The sequence below is a fragment of the Ambystoma mexicanum genome, chromosome 11 (assembly GCF_040938575.1).
Source record: "Ambystoma mexicanum isolate Mex_15411 chromosome 11, UKY_AmexF1_1, whole genome shotgun sequence".
In the NCBI taxonomy this organism is placed as follows: Eukaryota; Metazoa; Chordata; class Amphibia; order Caudata; family Ambystomatidae; genus Ambystoma; species Ambystoma mexicanum.
This window is the reverse complement of record NC_090934.1, coordinates 251,888,174-251,908,203: the sequence shown is the minus strand read 5'-3', so window position 1 is coordinate 251,908,203 and position 20,030 is coordinate 251,888,174. Positions and strand designations below refer to the sequence as shown.

General features: G+C 59.7%; 2 protein-coding genes across 2 annotated transcripts in view; both read right to left on the bottom strand.

Annotated features, from left to right (window-relative positions):
* LOC138504961 (uncharacterized) overlaps positions 1-20,030 on the bottom strand; it is an 81,440-nt gene that overhangs the window by 7,541 nt on the left and 53,869 nt on the right. The window lies entirely within an intron of this gene.
* LOC138504962 (ice-structuring glycoprotein-like) lies at positions 731-5,380 on the bottom strand. The gene is made up of 3 exons (XM_069625340.1): positions 5,019-5,380; positions 3,817-4,972; positions 731-1,978 (listed from the first exon to the last, which is right to left on the bottom strand). The coding sequence occupies exons 1-3, from the start codon at positions 5,378-5,380 to the stop codon at positions 731-733; spliced, it is 2,766 nt and encodes a 921-aa protein (XP_069481441.1).

Here is a 20,030-nt window from a genome sequence, read left to right as displayed (position 1 = left end):
AACGTTCAACCAAAATAGTCAATGAATTTTTATTATCATGGGAGTTTCCAAAGTCCTAAACTGTTTTTTGGTGGCAAGAATTGGCGTTCGTTTGTATTTCCACGGATCGTTAATGTAATGACGATATATGCACTCGCACCGCCTGGGTGCCAAGACGGAATATGTATTGGTGAGTGCTGTGGGCTTTAAACAAAAAGCACAGCACAGAAGTTCTCAACAAATAGGGCATTGATATAAAAAAATCTGCAGTAAGTAATCGAAAAAAGAAATAGTTTTGATTTAGCCTGGAAAAGGAAAGTCAAGGGCGGCTGGAGAGTCAAGGGTGACTGGAGTGACAAGGGTGACTGTAGTGACAAGGGCGGCTGGAGAGATAAAGGCGGCTGGAGAGTCAAGGGCTGCTGGAGAGTCAAGGGTGGCTGGACAGACAAGGGCGACTGGAGAGACAAGGGCAGCAGGACAGACAAGGGCGACTGGAGAGACAAGAGCAGCTGGAGAGTCTAAGGCGGCTGGTGAGGCAAGGGCAGCTGGACAGACAAGGGCAGCTGGAGAGTCAAGGGCGGCTGGCGAGACAAGGGCGGCTTGAGTGTCAAAGGCGACTGGAGAGACAGGGGCAGCTGGACAGACAAGGGCGACTGGAGAGACAAAGGCAGCTGGAGAGTCAAGGGCAGCTGGAGAGTCAAGAGCGGCTGAAGAGTCAAGGGCGGCTGGAGCGTCAAGGGCGGCTGGAGCGTCAAGGGCGGCGCAGAGTCAAGGGTGACTGGAGTGACAAGGGGGCTAGAGAGTCAAGGGCGGCTGGCGAGTCAAGGGTGACTGGAGTGACAAGGGCGGCAGGAGTGTCAAGGGCGGCTGCAGAGTAAAGGGTGGCTGGAGAGTCAAGGGCGACTGGAGTGACAAGGGCGGCAGGAGAGACAAGGGCGGCTGGAGAGTCAAGGGCGGCTGGAGAATCAAGGGTGGCTGGAGTGTCAAGGGCGGCTGCAGAGTAAAGGGTGGCTGGAGAGTCAAGGGTGACTGGAGTGACAAGGGCGGCAGGAGAGACAAGGGCCACTGGAGAGACAAGGGCAGCTGGAGAGTCAAGGGCAGCTGGAGAGTCAAAGGCGACTGGAGAGACAAGGGCAGCTGGAAAGTCAAGGGCTGCTAGAGAGTCAAGAGCGGCTGGAGAGTCAAGGGCGGCTGGAGTGTCAAAGGCGGCTGGAGAGTCAAAGGCGGCTGGAGAGTCAAGGGCTGCTGGAGTGTCAAAGGCGGCTGGGGAGTCAAGGGTGGCTGGAGAGTAAAGGGTGGCTGGAGAGTAACGGGCGGCTGGAGTGTCAAGGGTGGCTGGAGTGTCAAGGGCGGCTGCAGAGTAAAGGGTGGCTGGAGAGTCAAGGGTGATTGGAGTGACAAGGGCGGCAGGAGAGACAAGGGCCACTGGAGAGACAAGGGCGGCTGGAGAGTCAAGGGCGGCTGGAGAATCAAGGGTGGCTGGAGTGTCAAGGGCGGCTGCAGAGTAAAGGGTGGCTGGAGAGTCAAGGGTGACTGGAGTGACAAGGGCGGCAGGAGAGACAAGGGCCACTGGAGAGACAAGGGCAGCTGGAGAGTCAAGGGCAGCTGGAGAGTCAAAGGCGACTGGAGAGACAAGGGCAGCTGGAAAGTCAAGGGCTGCTAGAGAGTCAAGAGCGGCTGGAGAGTCAAGGGCGGCTGGAGTGTCAAAGGCGGCTGGAGAGTCAAAGGCGGCTGGAGAGTCAAGGGCTGCTGGAGTGTCAAAGGCGGCTGGGGAGTCAAGGGTGGCTGGAGAGTAAAGGGTGGCTGGAGAGTAACGGGCAGCTGGAGTGTCAAGGGCGGCTGGAGAGTAAAGGGCGGCTGGAGAGTCAAGGGTGGCTGGAGTGTCAAGGGCGGCTGGAGAGTAAAGGGTGGCTGGAGAGTCATGGGCGGCTGGAGAGTCAAGGGCGGCTGGACAGACAAGGGAGACTGGAGAGACAAAGATGGCTGGAGAGAAGGGTGGCTGGAGAGTCAAGGGTGACTGGAGAGTCAAGGGTGGCTGGAGTGTCAAAGGCGACGAGAGACAAGGGCAGCTGGAAAGTCAAGGGCTGCTAGAGAGTCAAGAGCGGCTGGAGAGTCAAGGGCGGCTGGAGTGTCAAAGGCGGCTGGAGTGTCAAAAGCGGCTGGAGAGTCAAGGGCGGCTGGAGAGTCAAGGGCGGCTGGAGAGTCAAGGGCGGCTGGAGAGTCAAGGGCGGCTGGAGAGTCAAGGGCGGCTGGAGAGTCAAGGGTGGCTGGAGAGTCAAGGGTGGCTGGGGTGTCAAGGGTGGCTGGAGTGTCAAGGGCGGCTGGAGTGTCAAGGGCAGCTGGAGTGTCAAGGGTGGCTGTAGTGTAAAGGTGGCTGGAGAGTCATGGGCGCCTGGAGAGTCAAGGGCGGCTTAAGAGTCAACGGCGGCTGGACAGACAAGGGCGACTGGAGAGACAAGGATGGCTAGAGAGACAAGGGGGACTGGAGAGTTAAGGGTGGCTGGAGAGTCAAGGGTGACTGGAGAGTCAAGGGCGACTGGAGAGTCAAGGGCGGCTGGAGTGTCAAAGGCGGCTGGAGAGTCAAAGGCGGCTGGAGAGTCAAGGGCGGCTGGATTGTCAAGGGCGGCTGGAGTGTCAAGGGCGACTGGAGAGTCAAGGGCGACTGGCATGTCAAAGGTGGCTGGAGAGTCATGGGCGGCTGGAGAGTCAAGGGCGGGTTAAGAGTCAAGGGCGGGTTAAGAGTCAAGGGCGGCTTAAGAGTCAAGGGCGGCTTAAGAGTCAAGGGCGGCTTGACAGACAAGGGCGGCTGGACAGACAAGGGCGGCTGGACAGACAAGGGCGGCTGGAGAGTCAAGGGTGGCTGGAGAGTCAAGGGTGACTGGAGTGACATGGGGGCTAGAGAGTCAAGGGCAGCTGGAGAGTCAAAGGTGACTGGAGTGACAAGGGCGGCAGGACAGACAAGGGTAGCTGGAGAGTCAAGGGCAGCTGGCGAGACAAGGGAAGCTGGACAGACAAGGGCGACTGGAGAGACAAGGGCAGCTGGAGAGTCAAGGGTGGCTGGACAGACATGGGCAACTGGAGAGACAAGGGCAGCTGGACAGACAAGGGTGACTGGAGAGACAAGGGCAGCAGGACAGACAAGGGTGACTGGAGTGACAAGGGGGCTAGAGAGTCAAGGGCGGCTGGAGAGTCAAGGGTGACTGGAGTGACAAGGGCGGCAGGACAGACAAGGGCCACTGGAGAGACAAGGGCGGCTGGAGAGTCAAGGGCGGCTGGAGAGTCAAGGGCGGCTGGAGAGTCAAGGGCGACTGGAGTGTCAAAGGCGGCTGGAGAGTCAAAGGCGGCTGGAGTGTCAAAGGCGGCTGGGGAGTCAAGGGTGGCTGGAGAGTCAAGGGTGGCTGGAGAGTCAAGGGTAGCTGGAGTGTCAAGGGTGGCTGGAGTGTCAAGGGTGGCTGGAGTGTCAAGGGTGGCTGGAGTGTCAAGGGCGGCTGGAGAGTCAAGGGTGGCTGTAGTGTAAAGGTGGCTGGACAGACAAGGTCGACCGGAGAGACAAGGGCAGCTGGAGAGTCAAGGGCGGCTGGCGAGACAAGGGCGGCTGGAGTGTCAAAGGCGACTGGAGAGACAAGGGCAGCTGGAGAGACAAAAGCAGCTGGAGAGTCAAGGGCAGCTGGAGAGTCAAGAGCGGCTGAAGAGTCAAGAGTGGCTGAAGAGTCAAGGGCGGCTGGAGCGTCAAGGGCGGCGTAGAGTCAAGGGTGACTGGAGTGACAAGGGGGCTAGAGAGTCAAGGGCGGCTGGAGAGTCAAGGGTGACTGGAGTGACAAGGGCGGCAGGACAGACAAGGGCCACTGGAGAGACAAGGGCGGCTGGAGAGTCCAGGGCGGCTGGAGAGTCAAGGGCGGCTGGAGAGTCAAGGGCGGCTGGAGAATCAAGGGCGGCTGGAGTGTCAAGGGCAGCTGCAGAGTAAAGGGCGGCTGGAGTGTCAAGGGAAGCTGCAGAGTAAAGGGTGGCTGGAGAGTCAAGGGTGACTGGAGTGACAAGGGAGGCAGGAGAGACAAGGGTCACTGGAGAGACAAGGGCAGCTGGAGAGTCAAGGGCTGCTAGAGAGTCAAGAGCGGCTGGAGAGTCAAGGGCGGCTGGAGTGTCAAAGGCGGCTGGAGTGTCAAAGGCGGCTGGGGAGTCAAGGGCGGCTGGGGAGTCAAGGGCGGCTGGAGAGTCAAGGGCGGCTGGAGAGTAAAGGGCGGCTGGAGTGTCAAGGGCGGCTGGAGTGTCAAGGGCGGCTGGAGTGTCAAGGGCGGTTGGAGAGTCAAGGGTGGCTGGAGAGTCAAAGGCGACTGGAGATACAAGGGCAGCTGGAAAGTCAAGGGCTGCTAGAGAGTCAAGAGCGGCTGGAGAGTCAATGGCGGCTGGAGTGTCAAAGGCGGCTGGAGTGTCAAAGGCGGCTGGGGAGTCAAGGGCGGCTGGGGAGTCAAGGGCGGCTGGAGAGTCAAGGGCGGCTGGAGAGTAAAGGGCGGCTGGAGTGTCAAGGGCGGCTGGAGTGTCAAGGGCGGCTGGAGTGTCAAGGGCGGCTGGAGTGTCAAGGGTGGCTGGAGTGTCAAGGGTGGCTGGACAGACAAGGGAAACTGGAGAGAAAAAGATGGCTGGAGAGAAGGGTGGCTGGAGAGTCAAGGTGACTGGAGAGTCAAGGGTGGCTGGAGTGTCAAAGGCGACTGGAGAGACAAGGGCAGCTGGAAAGTCAAGGGCTGCTAGAGAGTCAAGAGCGGCTGGAGAGTCAAGGGCGGCTTGAGTGTCAAAGGCGGCTGGAGTGTCAAAAGCGGCTGGAGAGGCAAGGGCGGCTGGAGAGTCAAGGGTGGCTGGAGAGTCAAGGGTGGCTGGAGAGTCAAGGGTGGCTGGAGAGTCAAGGGTGGCTGGGGTGTCAAGGGTGGCTGGAGTGTCAAGGGTGGCTGGAGTGTCAAGGGCGGCTGGAGTGTCAAGGGTGGCTGTAGTGTAAAGGTGGCTGGAGAGTCAAGGGCGGCTTAAGAGTCAACGGCGGCTGGACAGACAAGGGCGACTGGAGAGACAAGGATGGCTGGAGAGACAAGGGGGACTGGAGAGTCAAAGGCGGCTGGAGAGTCAAGGGCGGCTGGATTGTCAAGGGCGGCTGGAGTGTCAAGGGCGACTGGAGAGTCATGGGCGGCTGGAGAGTCAAGAGCGGCTTAAGAGTCAAGGGCGGCTTAAGAGTCAAGGGCGGCTTAAGAGTCAAGGGCGGCTTAAGAGTCAAGGGCGGCTTAAGAGTCAAGGGCGGCTTAAGAGTCAAGGGCAGCTGGACAGACAAGGGCGGCTGGACAGACAAGGGCGGCTGGACAGACAAGGGCGGCTGGAGAGTCAAGGGTGGCTGGAGAGTCAAGGGTGACTGGAGTGACATGGGGGGCTAGAGAGTCAAGGGCAGCTGGAGAGTCAAAGGTGACTGGAGTGACAAGGGCGGCAGGACAGACAAGGGCAGCTGGAGAGTCAAGGGCGGCTGGACAGACAAGGGCGACTGGAGAGACAAGGGCAGCTGGAGAGTCAAGGGAATCTGGAGAGACAAGGGCAGCAGGACAGACAAGGGTGACTGTAGTGACAAGGGGGCTAGAGAGTCAAGGGCGGCTGGAGAGTCAAGGGTGACTGGAGTGACAAGGGCAGCAGGACAGACAAGGGCCACTGGAGAGACAAGGGCGGCTGGAGAGTCAAGGGCGGCTGGAGAGTCAAGGGCGACTGGAGTGTCAAAGGCGGCTGGAGAGTCAAAGGCGGCTGGAGAGTCAAGGCGGCTGGAGTGTCAAAGGCGGCTGGGGAGTCAAGGGTGGCTGGAGAGTCAAGGGTGGCTGGAGTGTCAATGGTGGCTGGAGTGTCAAGGGTGGATGGAGTGTCAAGGGCGGCTGGAGAGTCAAGGGTGGCTGGCGAGACAAGGGCGGCTGGAGTGTCAAAGGCGACTGGAGAGACAAGGGCAGCTGGAGAGAAAGGCAGCTGGAGAGTCAAGGGCAGCTGGAGAGTCAAGAGCGGCTGAAGAGTCAAGAGCGGCTGAAGAGTCAAGGGCGGCTGGAGCGTCAAGGGCGGCGGAGAGTCAAGGGTGACTGGAGTGACAAGGGGGCTAGAGAGTCAAGGGCGGCTGGAGAGTCGAGGGTGACTGGAGTGACAAGGGCGGCAGGACAGACAAGGGCCACTGGAGAGATAAGGGCGGCTGGAGAGTCAAGGGCGCCTGGAGAGTCAAGGGCGGCTGGAGAATCAAGGGCAGCTGGAGTGTCAAGGGCAGCTGCAGAGTAAAGGGCGGCTGGAGTGTCAAGGGCAGCTGCAGAGTAAAGGGTGGCTGGAGAGTCAAGGGTGACTGGAGTGACAAGGGAGGCAGGAGAGACAAGGGCCACTGGAGAGACAATGGCAGCTGGAGAGTCAAGGGCGGTTGGAGAGTCAAGGGCGGCTGGAGAGTCAAAGGCGACTGGAGAGACAAGGGCGGCTGGAAAGTCAAGGGCTGCTAGAAAGTCAAGAGCGGCTGGAGAGTCAAGGGCGGCTGGAGTGTCAAAGGCGGCTGGAGTGTCAAAGGCGGCTGGGGAGTAAAGGGCGGCTGGCGAGTCAAGGGCGGCTGGAGAGTAAAGGGCGGCTGGAGTGTCAAGGGCGGCTGAAGTGTCAAGGGCGGCTGGAGTGTCAAGGGCGGCTGGAGAGTAAAGGGCGGCTGGAGAGTCAAGGGTGGTTGGAGAGTCAAGGGTGGCTGGAGAGTCAAGGGTGGCTGGAGAGTCAAGGGTGGCTGGAGTGTAAAGGTGGCTGGAGAGTCATGGGCGGCTGGAGAGTCAAGGGCGGCTTAAGAGTCAAGGTCGGCTGGACAGACAAGGGAGACGGGAGAGACAAAGATGGCTGGAGAGAAGGGTGGTTGGAGAGTCAAAGGCGACTGGAGAGACAAGGGCAGCTGGAAAATCAAGGGCTGCTAGAGAGTCAAGAGCGGCTGGAGAGTCAAGGGCGGCTGGAGTGTCAAAGGCGGCTGGAGAGTCAAAGGCGGCTGGAGAGTCAAGGGCGGCTGGAGTGTCAAAGGCGGCTGGGGAGTCAAGGGTGGCTGGAGAGTCAAGGGTGGCTGGAGTGTCAAGGGTGGCTGGAGTGTCAAGGGTGGCTGGAGTGTCAAGGCCGACTGGAGTGTCAAGGGCAACTGGAGAGTCAAAGGCGACTGGAATGTCAAAGGTGGCTGGAGAGTCATGGGCGGCTGGAGAGCCAAGGGCGGCTTAAGAGTCAAGGGCGGCTTAAGAGTCAAGGGCGGCTTAAGAGTCAAGGGCGGCTGGACAGACAAGGGCGACTGGAGAGACAAGGATGGCTGGAGAGTCAAGGGTGGCTGGAGAGTCAAGGGTGGCTGGAGAGTCAAGGGTGACTGGAGTGACAAGGGGGGCTAGAGAGTCAAGGGCAGCTGGAGAGTCAAAGGTGACTGGAGTGACAAGAGCAGCAGGATAGACAAGGGCAGCTGGAGAGTCAAGGGAAGCTGGCGAGACAAGGGAAGCTGGACAGACAAGGGCGACTGGAGAGACAAGGGCAGCTGGAGAGTCAAGGGGGGCTGGACAGACATGGGCAACTGGAGAGACAAGGGCAGCAGGACAGACAAGGGCGACATGAGAGACAAGGGCAGCAGGACAGACAAGGGCGACTGGAGAGACAAGAGCAGCTGGAGAGTCAAGGGCGGCTGGCGAGACAAGGGCAGCTGGACAGACAAGGGCGACCGGAGAGACAAGGGCAGCTGGAGAGTCAAGGGCGGCTGGCGGGACAAGGGCGGCTGGAGTGTCAAAGGCGACTGGAGAGACAAGGGCAGCAGGAGAGACAAGGGCAGCTGGAGAGTCAAGAGCGGCTGATGAGTCAAGGGCGGCTGGAGCGTCAAGGGCGGCGGAGAGTCAAGGGCGGTGGAGAGTCAAGGGTGACTGGAGAGACAAGGATGGCTGGAGAGACAAGGGGGGCTGGAGAGTCAAGGGTGATTGGAGTGACAAGGGCGGCAGGACAGACAAGGGCCACTGGAGAGACAAGGGCAGCTGGAGAGTCAAGGGCGGCTGGAGTGTCAAGGGCAGCTGCAGAGTAAAGGGTGGCTGGAGAGTCAAGGGTGACTGGAGTGACAAGGGCGGCAGGAGAGACAAGGGCCACTGGAGAGACAAGGGCAGCTGGAGAGTCAAGGGTGGCTGGAGAGTCAAGGGTGGCTGGAGTGTCAAAGGCGACTGGAGAGACAAGGGCAGCTGGAAAGTCAAGGGCTGCTAGAGAGTCAAGAGCGGCTGGAGAGTCAAGGGCGGCTGGAGTGTCAAAGGCGGCTGGAGAGTCAAAGGCGGCTGGAGAGTCAAAGGCGGCTGGAGAGTCAAGGGCTGCTGGAGTGTCAAAGGCGGTTGGGGAGTCAAGGGTGGCTGGAGAGTCAAGGGTGGCTGGAGAGTAAAGGGCGGCTGGAGAGTCAAGGGTGGCTGGAGTGTCAAGGGCGGCTGGAGAGTAAAGGGCGGCTGGAGAGTCAAGGGTGGCTGGAGTGTCAAGGGCGGCTGGAGAGTAAAGGGCGGCTGGAGAGTCAAGGGTGGCTGGAGTGTAAAGGTGGCTGGAGAGTCATGGGCGGCTGGAGAGTCAAGGGTGCTGGAGAGTCAAGGGCGGCTTAAGAGTCAAGGGCGGCTGGACAGACAAGGGAGACTGGAGAGACAAAGATGGCTGGAGGGACGAAGGTAGCTGGAGAGTCAAGGGTGACTGGAGAGTCAAGGGTGGCTGGAGTGTCAAAGGCCACTGGAGAGACAAGGGCAGCTGGAAAGTCAAGGGCTGCTAGAGAGTCAAGAGCGGTTGGAGAGTCAAGGGCGGCTGGAGTGTCAAAGGCGGCTGGAGTGTCAAAGGCGGCTGGAGTGTCAAAGGCGGCTGGGGAGTCAAAGGCGGCTGGGGAGTCAAGGGTGGCTGGAGAGTCAAGGGTGGCTGGAGAGTCAAGGGTGGCTGGAGTGTCAAGGGTGGCTGGAGTGTCAAGGGTGGCTGGAGTGTAAAGGTGGCTGGAGAGTCATTGGCGGCTGGAGAGTCAAGGGCAGCTTAAGAGTCAATGGTGGCTGGACAGACAAGGGCGACTGGAGAGACAAGGATGGTTGGAGAGACAAGGATGGCTGGAGAGACAAGGGGGGCTGGAGAGTCAAGGGTGGCTGGGCAGTCAAGGGTGACTGGAGAGTCAAGGGTGACTGGAGAGTGAAGGGCGGCTGGAGTGTCAAAGGCGGCTGGAGAGTGAAAGGCGGTTGGAGAGTCAAGGGCGGCTGGAGTGTCAAGGGTGGCTGGAGAGTCAAGGACGACTGGAGAGTCAAGGGTGACTGGAGAGTCAAAGGTGGCTGGAATGTCAAAGGCGGCTTAAGAGTCAAGGGCGGCTTAAGAGTCAAGGGCGGCTGGACAGACAAGGGCGACTGGAGATACAAGGATGGCTGGAGAGTCAAGGGTGGCTGGAGAGTCAAGGGTGACTGGAGTGACAAGGGGGGCTTGAGAGTCAAGGGCAGCTGGAGAGTCAAGGGTGACTGGAGTGACAAGGGCGGCAGGAGAGACAAGGGCAGCTGGAGAGTCAAGGGCAGCTGGCGAGACAAGGGAAGCTGGACAGACAAGGGCGACTGGAGAGACAAGGGCAGCTGGAGAGTCAAGGGTGGCTGGACAGACATGGGCAACTGGAGAGACAAGGGCAGCAGGACAGACAAGGGCGACTGGAGAGACAAGGGCAGCAGGACAGACAAGGGCGACTGGAGAGACAAGAGCAGCTGGAGAGTCAAGCGCAGCTGGCGAGACAAGGGCAGCTGGACAGACAAGGGCGACCGGAGAGACAAGGGCAGCTGGAGAGTCAAGGGCGGCTGGCGAGACAAGGGCGGCTGGAGTGTCAAAGGCGACTGGAGAGACAAGGGCAGCTGGAGAGACAAAGGCAGCTGGAGAGTCAAGGGCAGCTGGAGAGTCAAGAGCGGCTGAAGAGTCAAGGGCAGCTGGAGCGTCAAGGGCGGCTGGAGCGTCAAGGGCGGCGGAGAGTCAAGGGTGACTGGAGAGTGACAAGGGGGCTAGAGAGTCAAGGGCGGCTGGAGAGTCAAGGGTGACTGGAGTGACAAGGGCGGCAGGACAGACAAGGGCCATTGGAGAGACAAGAGCAGCTGGAGAGTCAAGGGCGTCTGGCGAGACAAGGGCAGCTGGACAGACAAGGGCGACCGGAGAGACAAGGGCAGCTGGAGAGTCAAGGGCGGCTGGCGAGACAAGGGCGGCTGGAGTGTCAAAGGCGACTGGAGAGTCAAGGGCAGCTAGAGAGACAAAGGCAGCTGGAGAGTCGAGGGCAGCTGGAGAGTCAAGAGCGGCTGAAGAGTCAAGAGCGGCTGAAGAGTCAAGGGCGGCTGGAGCGTCAAGGGCGGCGGAGAGTCAAGGGTGACTGGAGTGACAAGGGGGCTGGAGAGTCAAGGGCGGCTGGAGAGTCAAGGGTGACTGGAGTGACAAGGGCGGCAGGACAGACAAGGGCCATTGGAGAGAAAAGGGCAGCTGGAGAGTCAAGGGTGGCTGGAGAATTAAGGGCGGCTGGAGTGTCAAGGGCAGCTGCAGAGTCAAGGGCGGCTGGAGAGTCAAGGGTGGCTGGAGTGTCAAAGGTGACTGGAGAGACAAGGGCAGCTGGAAAGTCAAGGGCTGCTAGAGAGTCAAGAGCGGCTGGAGAGTCAAGGGCGGCTGGAGAGTCAAGGGCGGCTGGAGTGTCAAAGGCGGCTGGAGAGTCAAAGGCGGCTGGAGAGTCAAGGGCTGCTGGAGTGTCAAAGGCGGCTGGGGAGTCAAGGGTGGCTGGAGAGTCAAGGGTGGCTGGAGAGTCAAGGGCGGCTGGAGAGTCAAGGGTGGCTGGAGTGTCAAGGGTGGCTGGAGTGTCAAGGGCGGCTGGAGTGTCAAGGGTGGCTGGAGAGTAAAGGGTGGCTGGAGAGTCAAGGGTGGCTGGAGTGTAAAGGTGGCTGAAGAGTCATGGGCAGCTGGAGAGTCAAGGGCGGCTGGAGAGTCAAGGGCGGCTTAAGAGTCAAGGGCGGCTGGACAGACAAGGGAGACTGAAGAGACAAAGATGGCTGGAGAGACAAGGGTGGCTGGAGAGTCAAGGGTGACTGGAGAGTCAAGGGTGGCTGGAGTGTCAAAGGCGACTGGAGAGACAAGGGCAGCTGGAAAGTCAAGGGCTGCTAGAGAGTCAAGAGCGGCTAGAGAGTCAAGGGCGGCTGGAGTGTCAAAGGCGGCTGGAGAGTCAATGGCGGCTGGAGAGTCAAGGGCGGCTGGAGAGTCAAAGGCGGCTGGAGAGTCAAGGGTGGCTGGAGTGTGAAGGGTGGCTGGAGTGTAAAGGTGGCTGGAGAGTCATGGGCGGCTGGAGAGTCAAGGGCGGCTTAAGAGTCAACGGTGGCTGGACAGACAAGGGCGACTGGAGAGACAAGGATGGTTGGAGGGACAAGGATGGCTGGAGAGACAAGGAGGGCTGGAGAGTCAAGGGTGGCTGGACAGTCAAGGGTGACTGGAGAGTCAAGGGTGACTAGAGAGTCAAGGGCGACTGGAGAGTCAAAGGCGGCTGGAGAGTGAAAGGCGGTTGGAGAGTCAAGGGCGGCTGGAGTGTCAATGGCGGCTGGATTGTCAAGGGCGGCTGGAGAGTCAAGGCCGACTGGAGAGTCAAAGGCGACTGGAGAGTCAAAGGTGGTTGGAATGTCAAAGGTGGCTGGAGAGTCATGGGCGGTGGAGAGTCATGGGCGGCTGGAGAGTCATGGGCGGCTGGAGAGTCAAGGGCGGCTTAAGAGTCAAGGGCGGCTTAAGAGTCAAGGGCGGCTGGAAAGACAAGGGCGACTGGAGAGTCAAGGGTGGCTGGAGAGTCAAAGGTGGCTGGAGAGTCATGGGTGACTGGAGTGACAATGGGGGCTAGAGAGTCAAGGGCGGCTGGAGTGACAAGGGCAGCAGGACAGACAAGGGCGACAGGAGAGACAAGGGCAGCTGGAGAGTCAAGGGCAGCTGGCGAGACAAGGGAAGCTGGACAGACAAGGGCGACTGGAGAGACAAGGGCAGCTGGAGAGTCAAGGGCGGCTGGACAGACATGGGTAACTGGAGAGACAAGGGCAGCAGGACAGCCAAGGGCGACTGGAGAGACAAGGGCAGCAGGACAGACAAGGCAACTGGAGAGACAAGGGCAGCTGGAGAGTCAAGGGCAGCTGGCGAGACAAGGGCAGCTGGACAGACAAGGGCGACTGGAGAGACAAGGGCAGCTGGAGGGTCAAAGGTGGCTGGAATGTCAAAGACGGCTTAAGAGTCAAGGGCGGCTTAAGAGTCAAGGGCGGCTGGACAGACAAGGGCGACTGGAGAGACAAGGGCAGCTGGAGAGTCAAGGGTGGCTGGAGAGTCAAGGGTGACTGGAGTGACAAGGGAGGCTTGAGAGTCAAGGGCAGCTGGAGAGTCAAGGGTGACTGGAGTGACAAGGGCGGCAGGAGAGTCAAGGGCAGCTGGCGAGACAAGGGAAGCTGGACAGACAAGGGCGACTGGAGAGACAAGGGCAGCTGGAGAGTCAAGGGTGGCTGGACAGACATGGGCAACTGGAGAGGCAAGGGCAGCAGGACAGACAAGGGCGACTGGAGAGACAAGGGCAGCAGGACAGACATGGGCGACTGGAGAGACAAGAGCAGCTGGAGAGTCAAGCGCGGCTGGCGAGACAAGGGCAGCTGGACAGACAAGGGCGACCGGAGAGACAAGGGCAGCTGGAGAGTCAAGGGCGGCTGGCGAGACAAGGGCGGCTGGAGTGTCAAAGGCGACTGGAGAGACAAGGGCAGCTGTAGAGACAAAGGCAGCTGGAGAGTCAAGGGCAGCTGGAGAGTCAAGAGCGGCTGAAGAGTCAACGGCAGCTGGAGCGTCAAGGGCGGCTGGAGCGTCAAGGGCGGCGGAGAGTCAAGGGTGACTGGAGTGACAAGGGGCTAGAGAGTGAAGGGTGGCTGGAGAGTCATGGGTGACTGGAGTGACAAGGGCGGCAGGACAGACAAGGGCCATTGGAGAGACAAGAGCAGCTGGAGAGTCAAGGGCGGCTGGCGAGACAAGGGCAGCTGGACAGACAAGGGGGACCGGAGAGACAAGGGCAGCTGGAGAGTCAAGGGCGGCTGGCGAGACAAGGGCGGCTGGAGTGTCAAAGGCGACTGGAGAGTCAAGGGCAGCTAGAGAGACAAAGGCAGCTGGAGAGTCGAGGGCAGCTGGAGAGTCAAGAGCGGCTGAAGAGTCAAGAGCGGCTGAAGAGTCAAGGGCGGCTGGAGCGTCAAGGGCGGCGGAGAGTCAAGGGTGACTGGAGTGACAAGGGGGCTGGAGAGTCAAGGGCGGCTGGAGAGTCAAGGGTGACTGGAGTGACAAGGGCGGCAGGACAGACAAGGGCCATTGGAGAGACAAGGGCAGCTGGAGTGTCAAGGGTGGCTGGAGAATTAAGGGCGGCTGGAGTGTCAAGGGCAGCTGCAGAGTCAAGGGCGGCTGGAGAGTCAAGGGTGGCTGGAGTGTCAAAGGTGACTGGAGAGACAAGGGCAGCTGGAAAGTCAAGGGCTGCTAGAGAGTCAAGAGCGGCTGGAGAGTCAAGGGCGGCTGGAGAGTCAAGGGCGGCTGGAGTGTCAAAGGCGGCTGGAGAGTCAAAGGCGGCTGGAGAGTCAAGGGCTGCTGGAGTGTCAAAGGCGGCTGGGGAGTCAAGGGTGGCTGGAGAGTCAAGGGTGGCTGGAGAGTCAAGGGCGGCTGGAGGGTCAAGGGTGGCTGGAGTGTCAAGGGCGGCTGGAGTGTCAAGGGCGGCTGGAGAGTAAAGGGTGGCTGGAGAGTCAAGGGTGGCTGGAGTGTAAAGGTGGCTGGAGAGTCATGGGCAGCTGGAGTGTCAAGGGCGGCTGGAGAGTCAAGGGCGGCTTCAGAGTCAAGGGCGGCTGGACAGACAAGGGAGACTGAAGAGACAAAGATGGCTGGAGAGACAAGGGTGGCTGGAGAGTCAAGGGTGACTGGAGAGTCAAGGGTGGCTGAAGTGTCAAAGGCGACTGGAGAGACAAGGGCAGCTGGAAAGTCAAGGGCTGCTAGAGAGTCAAGAGCGGCTGGAGAGTCAAGGGCGGCTGGAGTGTCAAAGGAGGCTGGAGAGTCAATGGCGGCTGGAGAGTCAAGGGCGGCTGGAGAGTCAAAGGCGGCTGGAGAGTCAAGGGCGGCTGGAGTGTCAAATGGGGCTGGAGAGTCAAGGGTGGCTGGAGTGTCAAGGGTGGCTGGAGTGTGAAGGGTGGCTGGAGTGTAAAGGTGGCTGGAGAGTCATGGAGAGCTGGAGAGTCAAGGGCGGCTGGAGAGTCAAGGGCGGCTTAAGAGTCAAGGGCGGCTGGACAGACAAGGGAGACTGAAGAGACAAAGATGGCTGGAGAGACAAGGGTGGCTGGAGAGTCAAGGGTGACTGGAGAGTCAAGGGTGGCTGGAGTGTCAAAGGCGACTGGAGAGACAAGGGCAGCTGGAAAGTCAAGGGCTGCTAGAGAGTCAAGAGCGGCTGGAGAGTCAAGAGCGGCTGGAGTGTCAAAGGCGGCTGGAGAGTCAATGGCGGCTGGAGAGTCAAGGGCGGCTGGAGAGTCAAGGGCGGCTGGAGAGTCAAAGGCGGCTGGAGAGTCAATGGCGGCTGGAGAGTCAAGGGCGGCTGTAGAGTCAAAGGCGGCTGGAGAGTCAAGTGCAGCTGGAGTGTCAAAGGGGGCTGGAGAGTCAAGGGTGGCTGGAGTGTCAAGGGTGGCTGGAGTGTCAAGGGTGGCTGGAGTGTGAAGGGTGGCTGGAGTGTAAAGGTGGCTGGAGAGTCATGGGCGGCTGGAGAGTCAAGGGCGGCTTAAGAGTCAACGGTGGCTGGACAGACAAGGGCGACTGGAGAGACAAGGATGGTTGGAGGGACAAGGATGGCTGTAGAGACAAGGAGGGCTGGAGAGTCAAGGGTGGCTGGACAGTCAGGGGTGACTGGAGAGTCAAGGGTGACTGGAGAGTCAAGGGCGACTGGAGAGTCAAAGGCGGCTGGAGAGTGAAAGGCGGTTGGAGAGTCAAGGGTGGCTGGAGTGTAAAGGTGGCTGGAGAGTCATGGGCGGCTGGAGAGTCAAGGGCAGCTTAAGAGTCAACGGTGGCTGGACAGACAAGGGCGACTGGAGAGACAAGGATGGTTGGAGGGACAAGGATGGCTGGAGAGACAAGGAGGGCTGGAGAGTCAAGGGTGGCTGGACAGTCAAGGGTGACTGGAGAGTCAAGGGTGACTGGAGAGTCAAGGGCGACTGGAGAGTCAAAGGCGGCTGGAGAGTGAAAGGCGGTTGGAGAGTCAAGGGTGGCTGGTGTGTGAAGGGTGGCTGGAGTGTAAAGGTGGCTGGAGAGTCATGGGCGGCTGGAGAGTCAAGGGCGGCTTAAGAGTCAACGGTGGCTGGACAGACAAGGGCGACTGGAGAGACAAGGATGGTTGGAGGGACAAGGATGGCTGGAGAGACAAGGAGGGCTGGAGAGTCAAGGGTGGCTGGACAGTCAAGGGTGACTGGAGAGTCAAGGGTGACTGGAGAGTCAAGGGCGACTGGAGAGTCAAAGGCGGCTGGAGAGTGAAAGGCGGTTGGAGAGTCAAGGGCGGCTGGAGTGTCAAGGGCGGCTGGATTGTCAAGGGCGGCTGGAGAGTCAAGGCCGACTGGAGAGTCAAAGCCGACTGGAGAGTCAAAGGTGGTTGGAATGTCAAAGGTGGCTGGAGAGTCATGGGCGGTGGAGAGTCATGGGTGGCTGGAGAGTCATGGGCGGCTGGAGAGTCAAGGGCGGCTTAAGAGTCAAGGGTGGCTTAAGAGTCAAGGGCGGCTGGAAAGACAAGGGCGACTGGAGAGTCAAGGGTCGCTGGAGAGTCAAGGGTGGCTGGAGAGTCAAGGGTGACCGGAGTGACAATGGGGGCTAGAGAGTCAAGGGCGGCTGGAGTGACAAGGGCGGCAGGACAGACAAGGGCGACTGGAGAGACAAGGGCAGCTGGAGAGTCAAGGGCAGCTGGCGAGACAAGGGAAGCTGGACAGACAATGGCGACTGGAGAGACAAGGGCAGCTGGAGAGTCAAGGGCGGCTGGACAGACATGGGTAACTGGAGAGACAAGGGCAGCAGGACAGCCAAGGGCGACTGGAGAGACAAGGGCAGCAGGACAGACAAGGCAACTGGAGAGACAAGGGCAGCTGGAGAGTCAAGGGCAGCTGGCGAGACAAGGGCAGCTGGACAGACAAGGGCGACTGGAGAGACAAGGGCAGCTGGAGGGTCAAAGGTGGCTGGAATGTCAAAGGCGGCTTAAGAGTCAAGGGCGGCTTAAGAGTCAAGGGTGGCTGGACAGACAAGGGCGACTGGAGATAAAAGGATGGCTGGACAGTCAAGGGTGGCTGGAGAGTCAAGGGTGACTGGAGTGACAAGGGGGGCTTGAGAGTCAAGGGCAGCTGGAGAGTCAAGGGTGATTGGAGTGACAAGGGCGGCAGGAGAGACAAGGGCAGCTGGAGAGTCAAGGGCAGCTGGCAAGACAAGGGAAGCTGGACATACAAGGGCGACTGGAGAGACAAGGGCAGCTGGAGAGTCATGGGTGGCTGGACAGACATGGGCAACTGGAGAGACAAGGGCAACAGGACAGACAAGGGCGACTGGAGAGACAAGGCCAGCAGGACAGACAAGGGCGACTGGAGAGACAAGAGCAGCTGGGGAGTCAAGCGCGGCTGGCGAGACAAGGGCAGCTGGACAGACAAGGGCGACCGGAGAGACAAGGGCAGCTGGAGAGTCAAGGGTGGCTGGCGAGACAAGGGCGGCTGGAGTGTCAAAGGCGACTGGAGAGACAAGGGCAGCTGGAGAGACAAAGGCAGCTGGAGAGTCAAAGGCAGCTGGAGAGTCAAGAGCGGCTGAAGAGTCAAGGGCAGCTGGAGCGTCAAGGGCGGCTGGAGCGTCAAGGGCGGCGGAGAGTCAAGGGTGACTGGAGAGTGGCAAGGGGGCTAGAGAGTCAAGGGCAGCTGTAGAGTCAAGGGTGACTGGAGTGACAAGGGCGGCAGGACAGACAAGGGCCATTGGAGAGACAAGAGCAGCTGGAGAGTCAAGGGCGGCTGGCGAGACAAGGGCAGCTGGACAGACAAGGGCGACCGGAGAGACAAGGGCAGCTGGAGAGTCAAGGGCGGCTGGCGAGACAAGGGCGGCTGGAGTGTCAAAGGCGACTGGAGAGTCAAGGGCAGCTAGAGAGACAAAGGCAGCTGGAGAGTCGAGGGCAGCTGGAGAGTCAAGAGCGGCTGAAGAGTCAAGAGCGGCTGAAGAGTCAAGGGCGGCTGGAGCGTCAAGGGCGGCGGAGAGTCAAGGGTGACTGGAGTGACAAGGGGGCTGGAGAGTCAAGGGCGGCTGGAGAGTCAAGGGTGACTGGAGTGACAAGGGCGGCAGGACAGACAAGGGCCATTGGAGAGACAAGGGCAGCTGGAGAGTCAAGGGTGGCTGGAGAATTAAGGGCGGCTGGAGTGTCAAGGGCAGCTGCAGAGTCAAGGGCGGCTGGAGAGTCAAGGGTGGCTGGAGTGTCAAAGATGACTGGAGAGACAAGGGCAGCTGGAAAGTCAAGGGCTGCTAGAGAGTCAAGAGCGGCTGGAGAGTCAAGGGCGGCTGGAGAGTCAAGGGCGGCTGGAGTGTCAAAGGCGGCTGGAGAGTCAAAGGCGGCTGGAGAGTCAAGGGCTGCTGGAGTGTCAAAGGCGGCTGGGGAGTCAAGGGTGGCAGGGCGGCTGGAGAGTCAAGGGTGGCTGGAGTGACAAGGGCGGCTGGAGTGTCAAGGGCGGCTGGAGAGTAAAGGGCGGCTGGAGAGTCAAGGGTGGCTGGAGTGTAAAGGTGGCTGGAGAGTCATGGGCAGCTGGAGAGTCAAGGGCGACTGGAGAGTCAAGGGCGGCTTAAGAGTCAAGGGCAGCTGGACAGACAAGGGAGACTGAAGAGACAAAGATGGCTGGAGAGACAAGGGTGGCTGGAGAGTCAAGGGTGACTGGAGAGTCAAGGGTGGCTGGAGTGTCAAAGGCGACTGGAGAGACAAGGGCAGCTGGAAAGTCAAGGGCTGCTAGAGAGTCAAGAGCGGCTGGAGAGTCAAGGGCGGCTGGAGTGTCAAAGGCGGCTGGAGAGTCAATGGCGGCTGGAGAGTCAAGGGCGGCTGGAGAGTCAAGGGCGACTGGAGTGTCAAAGGGGGCTGGAGAGTCAAGGGTGGCTGGAGTGTCAAGGGTGGCTGGAGTGTCAAGGGTGGCTGGAGTGTAAAGGTGGCTGGAGAGTCATGGGCGGCTGGAGAGTCAAGGGCGGCTTAAGAGTCAACAGTGGCTGGACAGACAAGGGCGACTGGAGAGACAAGGATGGTTGGAGAGACAAGGATGGCTGGAGAGACAAGGAGGGCTGGAGAGTCAAGGGTGGCTGGACAGTCAAGGGTGACTGGAGAGTCAAGGGTGACTGGAGAGTCAAGGGCGACTGGAGAGTCAAAGGCGGCTGGAGAGTGAAAGGCGGTTGGAGAGTCAAGGGCGGCTGGAGTGTCAAGGGCGGCTGGATTGTCAAGGGCGGCTGGAGAGTCAAGGCCGACTGGAGAGTCAAAGCCGACTGGAGAGTCAAAGGTGGTTGGAATGTCAAAGGTGGCTGGAGAGTCATGGGCGGTGGAGAGTCATGGGCGGCTGGAGAGTCATGGGCGGCTGGAGAGTCAAGGGCGGCTTAAGAGTCAAGGGCGGCTTAAGAGTCAAGGGCGGCTGTAAAGACAAGGGCGACTGGAGAGTCAAGGGTGGCTGGAGAGTCAAGGGTGGCTGGAGAGTCATGGGTGACTGGAGTGACAATGGGGGCTAGAGAGTCAAGGGCGGCTGGAGTGACAAGGGCGGCAGGACAGACAAGGGCGACTGGAGAGACAAGGGCAGCTGGAGAGTCAAGGGCAGCTGGCGAGACAAGGGAAGCTGGACAGACAAGGGCGACTGGAGAGACAAGGGCAGCTGGAGAGTCAAGGGCGGCTGGACAGACATGGGTAACTGGAGAGACAAGGGCAGCAGGACAGCCAAGGGCGACTGGAGAGACAAGGGCAGCAGGACAGACAAGGCAACTGGAGAGACAAAGGCAGCTGGAGAGTCAAGGGCAGCTGGCGAGACAAGGGCAGCTGGACAGACAAGGGTGACTGGAGAGACAAGGGCAGCTGGAGGGTCAAGGGTGGCTAGAGATTCAAGAGCGGCTGGCGAGACAAGGGCGGCTGGTGAGACAAGGACGGCTGGAGAGTCAAGGGCGGCTGGAGAGACAACATGAAGATGCACCAGGTGGAATACAACCCCATGCAAATGTGAGAGTCTGACTCGGAAAGTGCAGGATTGGAGACACAGGGCCAGATTCACAAAATGTGTGTCAATCGTTTGTGAACCAGGCCCCCAGAATGTTGTGGTCCAATGAAAAAGAAAAAAACGAAGTCCTACTTGAACAGGTTAGCTGCTTGCGCAACTAGGCAAAAGCTACATATTTCACGTTCAACCTGATTCACAAATGCAGACCCTTGTATAGGTTCTCTAATATAGTAATGCAAAATGTGCATATCTGGGGAGGTACCCAGAGAACCCCAGAACGCATCCAACATTTCACGCGCCCTCATCTATTTCCTGCTTGCCTACCCTCCTATCTTCCCCTCACTCCTTTTCTTTCTTGCAATGGACCAAGGTCTGGATATTCCCAGCGGGAGCGCTGTATGCCCATCCACAGACAAGCCTCGACATTCTGAGACTACTACAGTCGTGATTTGGCGCAGTATAAAAACCTATTGTCATAACATTAACATATCCAGAATAATCATCTCCGGCGGCACCCTTGCCCTGCATCCGGCAAGACCTCTGCAGGCCCTGCACACTGGAATGCAGAAAGTGAACGGAGGCCTCCCCTGCAGTAGCCATGACGCGCGCTTCTCGCCTATCCAGGGATTACGTTTCCAACCCAGAATAAGTGGATCTGCATGTAGATCTGGGTGGTCACAGAAAGTGATCAGCAAATTGCTGATCGCAGTATTGCTTCCGGCAGTCTGTGCGATGCTGGAAAAGTGGTAAGCAGGAGTGACCAATGCATGCATGCGTGCCCTTGGACTCCATAGAGACTGGCTGTCATGGACTGGGATG